This window comes from Neophocaena asiaeorientalis, unplaced genomic scaffold (genome assembly GCF_003031525.2).
Source record: "Neophocaena asiaeorientalis asiaeorientalis breed wild unplaced genomic scaffold, Neophocaena_asiaeorientalis_V1.1 scaffold312, whole genome shotgun sequence".
Lineage (NCBI taxonomy): Eukaryota > Metazoa > Chordata > Mammalia > Artiodactyla > Phocoenidae > Neophocaena > Neophocaena asiaeorientalis.
Genome location: NW_020174707.1, coordinates 2,418,837 through 2,426,353, shown reverse-complemented (window position 1 = coordinate 2,426,353; position 7,517 = coordinate 2,418,837). Strand labels below are relative to the sequence as shown.

The 7,517-nt window shown below is 39.2% G+C and overlaps 1 protein-coding gene across 4 annotated transcripts in view; it reads left to right on the top strand.

The window, feature by feature from the left end:
- The window catches only part of CASK (calcium/calmodulin dependent serine protein kinase), a 373,376-nt gene that overhangs the window by 299,894 nt on the left and 65,965 nt on the right, over positions 1-7,517 (top strand). For all 4 annotated transcript variants that reach the window (XM_024759851.1, XM_024759848.1, XM_024759849.1 and 1 more), the window contains exon 12: positions 6,478-6,555. In XM_024759851.1, the coding sequence (XP_024615619.1) occupies positions 6,478-6,555 (78 nt within the window). The remainder of the gene's footprint in view (positions 1-6,477; positions 6,556-7,517) is intronic.

Genomic DNA, 7,517 nt, shown 5'->3' with positions numbered 1-7,517 from the left:
CTAAATATTTTACTCTTGAAAACTTTAATTCTTTCCCAGCAGGGGGCTTCTTTGGTATCTTTGATTTAGGTGGTAAGATGATGGTTGCTAATATACTTCTGTGTTCCCAGCAACTGTACAAACCCATTCATTATTTGGCTCATGTCTGTAGCCTAGTTGCAAAAGTTATAATCTTTCTCAACTAAGTACATTCTGGTCCTTAGATTTGTTTTTCTCTGTGCTAGGAAGTTAGTGGGACACATAACCCAGTGATAGTAATTTTATAGGTTCTCCACCAACCACTCCGTTTTAAATGTTGATATTGCTAAGTGCTGCATATAAACTATGAGCAAAACAAAGATTTCTATTTGAGGATAAAAATCAGAAGAAAGTGAGGTACCACGAAGTATGGTTAAAAAAAAGAAAAGAAACTTGATTTAGTGTTTTGAATGTAAATTAAAAATGACATTAACTTGTTAACTTATGTTTGAAAGTACAATCTCAGGAGAGTTCAGTTTAATATTACCACCAACTTTATTCTGCTTTATTTAAAACAACCCATCCCAAATATAGAATGTGGCCTTTTAACAGAACTGTGCTTTTCTACTCCTTAAGACAGAAAGATTAAGCATGTCCATGTAGCCGTGTGGAGTCATATCTGACCCAGCGCCAGAGACTGGCAGTGAGCAGGCCTGTCTGTGAGTGAGACAGCGTGAAAGAGTCTGTTCCCCTTGCAGCTGTTCACATTTCCTCGTTTTGCCTTGGGCTCTGTGTGTGTGTGTGTGTGTTTTAATAAAAAGTGCTGAACTTGGGTAACTATAATTTCATTAGAAAGAGAAAACAAACAGTAATATAGTCATTCTTGTTTTCTCTCCAGGAATAATTTATTAACAGTCTTCCCTCCCTCTACCTCACCCTCTACACCTCAGCTTTACAAATACACTTGAAATCTTCAGATGGCAGGAAAGCAAACAACAAACGGAAATATATTTTGTCATTTCAGTTCGCCTTGAGTTTGAGCTTCTAGAGCAAGTGTTGGCAACTACAGCTGTCAGGTCAAATCCAGCCAGCTACTTGCTTTTGTAAATAAAGTTTTATTGGAACCCAGCCATGCCCATTCATTTATGGACTATTAATGGCTGCCTACACATACATAGCAAGGTTGAGTGGTTGTGGCAGAGTCCATATGACCCACAAAGCCTGAAATGTTTATCATCTAGCCAGGCAAGGATTAGGATTCTAACATTCTTTAATAGGGCAAGGCTTGTAGTTGATTGCCTGATGTTTTTCAAATCACATTTAGGGACTTCCCTGGTGGCACAGTGGTTTAGAATCTGCCTGCCAGTGCAGGGGACACAGGTTCGAGCCCTGGTCCGGGAAGATCCCACATGCCACGGAGCAACTAAGCCCGTGTGCCACAACTACCGAGCCTGCACTCTAGAGCCCACGAGCCACAATCACTGAGCCCACGAGCCACAGCTACTGCAGCCCGCGTGCCTAGAGCCCATGCTCCACAACCAGAGAAGCCACTGCAGTGAGAAGCCCGCACACCGCAACGGAGTAGCCCCTGCTCGCCACAACTAGAGAAGAGCCCACGCACAGCAATGGAGGCCCAACGCAGCCAAAAATAAATTATTTATTTTTTTAAAATCACATTTAGTTAGTTTTTTCCCCTACAGCCTATAAATGGCATTTTCTACAGTTATTTTCCCGAATATTTGCTGAAGGTGTATCCCTGGCATGAGACCATGTTACTGAATTCTAATACAAGCCAAGGTACTGTGGTATGAGAGAAAGGACAGCACGTATCAGGAAGCCAGTCTAGTCCCTCCTACTCTGGCTGCAGGACCCCGAGTGCATCCCTTCATGTCACTGGTCATCAGTTGTCTCCTTCTTAAAGTGGAGGAATTGAATCATGTTGATATCTAAGATCTCTTTTACCTTGAAAATTTTTTGAAGTCAGACTTGAAACATAGCAAAAAAAAGAATTAAATGTGGTCAAACTGTATTTCTTAATTTTGAGGGAGAGTTTTTAACTGTGCAAGCAGGACAGAAGATACTGTGATACCTGGTTCCTAAAGAAACAAGGTAAAATAAGTATTCCTACTCTTTATTTTTATATTACTCTGATTTTTAAAAAATATATCTATTTACAGTTCCTGTGCACCATTTAAATACTCGTTTACTTTTTTTAAGAAACATTTATTAAACATCTACTATGTACTCAGCCTCATGCTACGTGTCGTTACTGAATGTCAAAGGACTCAAGAGTCTGATCATGGAAAAGAGAAAGAACCACTTAAACAGCATGTTCTGTACTCGTGTCCCTCAGGCAGCCAGTGCCCTCTTGGCTGTTAATGCCCGGGGTGTGGCAGGTATCCAGATGTTGTCTCTGTCCTGGGTTGCTCCTGCATCATCATGTACTCTGCAACTGGCCTCAGCAGCACTCTCAGCTCCTGCCTTCAGCTGTGACCCCACGGCCACTCCTGGGTCCCCTTGCTCTGTGCAGACAACCCTCTTGGTCAGGGTTCCGCCAAGATGGCTCCAGCCAGATTACATTCTGAGGCAGCTCCTTGACTCATGGGAAACACACAGTCTTGCCATAAAATACACTCCAAGTATGGGCTGCCCTGCTGTTGGCCTCCCACCCTGCCATCAACCAGGAAAGAGGCTCTTTTCACTTGAGACCCCAAACGCTACATGTCAAACCACTCCGAAGACTCTCACATAGCGCTCTTCTGGGTGCACCAAGATGGACCCTGTAAATTGCTGCAACTCAGCAAGCATCCCTGCAGAGCATGAGATAGTGAGCTCTCCTTGCTGGCACCTCTACTTTGTGTACATGGGTCTTTTGGAGCATCTACCATCCTTCACTTTGCATGAGGGAAGAAGCAACTCCCTTTCCTTTCCTCCCCAACAGGAAGGAGAAGGAAAAATCAAATGCTTCCTTGCCTCAGTCCTTTAGCTTCTACAGATTCCAAGCATCTGTCACTATAGGCGGAATGGGGTGCTAGGATGAGCATGGAAGGACATTTTAACTACCTTTCAGCAAGCCCTGGAAGGATGGTCTGGCAGCTTCCTAGCAGACCACTTACTTCCTATTGGCCTTAGCTCTGGGCTTTAGCTGAAAGTCCAAGACAGCAGGCCAAGTCCCAAAGTCACATCATTCTAATAATTCTCTGTATATGATAGAAGGGGGATGGGCAGTAAAGGGTGATAAAGGAGGAGAAACTGCAGCCTTCCTTTGTTCTCAAAACTCAACCACCTCTCACTTGCCTCTAGACCTTGGGAAAACTCCACCTGAATTTGAACTTTGAGTCCTGAATAGCATCTCCTAGGCAGCATAGAATATGAAGATGACCCATAAGAATGAGAAGTTGAAAAGCTGCATACTCCTGACGACTGTTTTAAAACAATTAAATGTTACATTGCATTCAAAATTTCCTCTGTTGATGACTTTTTATTTACATACTTTGCCATATCTCTCAAACAGTTTGTATTTGTTATGGGTATCCCTAAAATATTTTGAATCCCTAAGGCAAAGATAGAGTCACAGAAATAGGGGGCAGGGGAATGAAGGTTGGCATGTCATGCATACACATCCAGATAGTCCCCAACTTGGGACTGCTCACTATTTCCTAGTTGATATTGCTGGGGACCAAAGTACTCTCAGGTCCTCAGGGGGATCAAGTTGGCATATGTTCCTGGGCCTTTGGTTATACATGTCTTTGGAATTTGTGACTTCTTTGAGCATAGCAACTATCATCTTTTTCCTCTCCATAACCCCAGTGAATAGAACCCACTGCCTAGTACATGGTAGGACCTCAGTAAATATTAGATGGATAGATGGGTCAACAAGGGGTCACTTCTTCCCACTGATGGTGAAAGTAAGCCCCTTCCCTGTCCCTTCCTGCCTCAGTTCTTAATTACTCTTTTGGTTAATGAGCAGGCAGTTGAAATTCACCATCTATTCTTAACCACATGGACACCATCCACTCCATCCAATGCCTGCCTTGACCGCTCCAGTCCTGCACTTTCCTAGGAGTTGGAGGGGCAGAGCCCAGTGTCCCCACCTCAAGCAAAAGGTCCCTTCATTTAATTCCTTCCTACTGTATCTGCCTTTCATATTAAGCATCTCACCTCCCCCTCATCCCACCACTAGTTCCACTGAACTTTGGGTGAATGTGTGATTAGTTGGATCAGGCAAAACCAAAGGAGCAGAGGGAAATTTGGTCTGAGCACTTCCCTTGGATCAGGGCCTTATCTGCATGCCACCTGTGAAGTTGTTGTAAAGCTAGAACGTTAGTTCTCACTTTGCTACTCCCTGCCTTAGTTTCCTCATCTATAAAGTGGGAGTAGTAGGGATATCAGCATTACAAGGTTGTCTGAGGTTAAATGAGGGAATATATATTAAGAACTCTGACTAGTAACTAGCATCCACTAAGTGCTCAATAAAAGTAACAATTATCATTGTTGTTAGTATTTGTACTACTACAACTATTCTCAAAAGTTGGTACTGGGCATAAGATTTACAGATATCTAAGGAGTTTATTAAAGCACAGATATCTGGATCCCCATTTCAAATTCTGATTCAGTAGATCTGCAGTGGGGCCCAGAAATCTGTACGTTTAAGTAACTACTCCAGCTGATTCCGCTACAAATCCTCAAGAAACCACACTGATATAAGACCTAGGGAACTGTACTTGGCATCATAAGACCAAGCCAAAAATAAAAGGTCTCCAGTAATAGAGTGAGAGCAATTCTGGGAGCTTGGAATTTTTGTTGCTTTGTGAGTTAAAACTAATGTGCATTTATTAAATGTTTAAATAGAAGCTAATCCTAATCATGGTTGAAAATTTTGAAAGTAGCATTAGTAATAGTCCTTGTTCAAGAAAAAGGCAAAACTCTTTGTGGTGAAATTAGGCATTATAAAGACATTATAAATGATAGTGCCGTCAACTTGTAAAGCCTCAAATTAAATTTGCTTTCTTTTTCCCAAACAGCATTTAAGAGTTTTAAAAATCTTTTTAATTATCCATGTAGGTTTTTTATTTTGTTTGATTATTAATATTATGACATGTCAGGTGATGGCTATATCTATTTTTTAAGTGTTAGGTATTTTAATTGTGTTTTTTAAACTTATGATTCCTTACTTTTGGGGGGTTGGGTTTTTTCCCCCTCCTACTTTTTATTGCATGTGTACAGTATTTCATTTATCTCTATAGACTAGTCTGGGAACCTACACTGCATATACCATTATTTCTATGGAAAAATATATTCGGTGGTTCCAAATGTCAAAATTTACAATCTTTAGAGATGGAAGTCATTCAGAGGATGGAGACTGCCCATGTGTATTCTACAGGGATTCGAGCAAACTTTTATAAACAAGCCACGTATCACTAGTTCCCTAAGTGTTGATATAATATTTTAAATAGAGCAAATTTTACTAGCCTACTTATACTATTTATTTAACCTCTAATTTAGTAGTACTTTCTTAATGCCGCCATTTTAAAATGGTCACTGCTCTATCTTCACATTGCTATCATTAGGCTTTATTTATTTATGTCTGCCTATTAATCACTAGGAATTTTTATGTATGGTGTGGCCCAAACATTTACAAGTTATAAAGCTTTATCCTGCATCAGTATAAACAAGTGTAACTGTAATCTGAAGAATATTATGGTATGTGACCTCTCCACTAGCACTGCTGTGCATAGTAGGGAAGGAAAAAAGAACAGAACCAAAACCAACCCCCAAAACTCCCCACTTACTTTAGAGAAGTTAGGAAATAGAAGTGGCTGGCTAGCCAAGACCATTTTAAACTTTTCACTTTTCAAAGCAGACTGCTGAATGAGACGTTTTGTCTGAAGTAGAAATTAATACTTTAATTGCACTTCTGCACTACAGAGATTTTTCTCTAAAGAATTTTCTTCAGAAAGTTAAATTTTGGATCATTTAGATTTGCGGAGTTTTTAAAGTATAGACTCTTTTCAGCTTCTTCCCATACTCTGTGAATTTACAAATTAAAAAGGAAAAAGGTTTATGTCCTTGATTTCTTGCTGAAGGATGCCAGAACTGATACTGTTAATGAACAGCCCTAGTAAAACAAGTATAAACCTTTCGTGAGAGCATTCCTTCCTAGAAGGAGTTGGGTTTGCCCTTTCCCAAGATTTAGATTGCTGTGAAAATTCCTTCAGATGTGTCTTGGCCAGAAAGCATTCTTTCATTTTACTCTGTATTCATCTTATTAAATGTTGCTTCTATCAGAGGGAAAAAATGCTGTGATTACTGAAATATTGATGATTTTTAAAAAGATACGCGTAGCACTCATCCCAACAAGTTTCATTTGAATGAATAAGACATTAACAAGAAGATCCCACTAAAATCATCAGCCTGCCTCTTTAAGGGGAAAATATTGTTTAGTGAAATAATAAATATGAAGCTCTGAATTTATCAAAGAATTATGAATGTTGATTGGATTTTCTCCTTTGCTTTTAGCTATATGACAAAATTAACACAAAATCTTCACCGCAAATCAGGAATCCTCCGAGTGATGCAGTACAGAGAGCCAAAGAGGTAAGCGATATGTATTTTGTCAGTGTATTTGGGTGTCATATTTGGTATGAAAACGTTTCTGCTGCACAGTAAGAGGCAGCTTCCTTGAAGTCACAGTTACACCATTATACTCAAATTTAGTATTTCTAAGTTTATCACTGAGCATTTACATACAGAAAAGAAAAAAAAAATCTCGGCAGCAACATTGCCTAGATTTCTACTTCTGGTATGTAAACTTGAACAATTTTACTTCTCTTTTTTAAAAAAAAAGAAAAAGTTATTTTACCACTCTTGGTGGAAATCGACATGCTATGAAAGTTTGAGTTGCTTTTTTAAGGTGGTAATTTTTGAAAGTTAATTGAATGCTTATAACAACTAAGTTCAGAGAGAAGTCGTTTTTATAAATTACTGGTTAGTGTACATCTTTCACAAAATTTTAACTTTTTTAGAAACATCACACTGCAGAAAGTTTGGGAAGTAAAAAGTCATCTATAATCCCATCACCCTAACACAGTAATTTTCATTTTTGCATATCCTTTTCTAATCACCATTTACATATAAATTTTTATGTGTTACAATCAAAATATATCTTTCTTTTAACCTAACCTAATATAATAAGCATTTTTCCATGTTTCTGCTAGGTCTTCGTAAATAACTTCTCATGATGGCATAGTTTTTCTCTGCTGTTACTAAATTATAATGAATTATAAATGCCTCCACTGTTAGATACCTAGTGGGGTTTTTTTAAATCACTTTTTGATATTATAAAAGTCTTTATACAAATAAATATTTTCCTTTGAAAAAATATTTTTATTTATTTATTTATTCATTCATTTATTTATTTTTGGGTGTGTTGGGTCTTCGTTGCTGCACGGGCTTTCTCTAGTTGCGGTGAGCGGGGGCTACTCTTCGTTGCAATGCGCGGGCTTCTCATTGCAGTGGCTTCTCTTGTTGCGGAGCATGGGCTGTAGGCGCATGAGCTT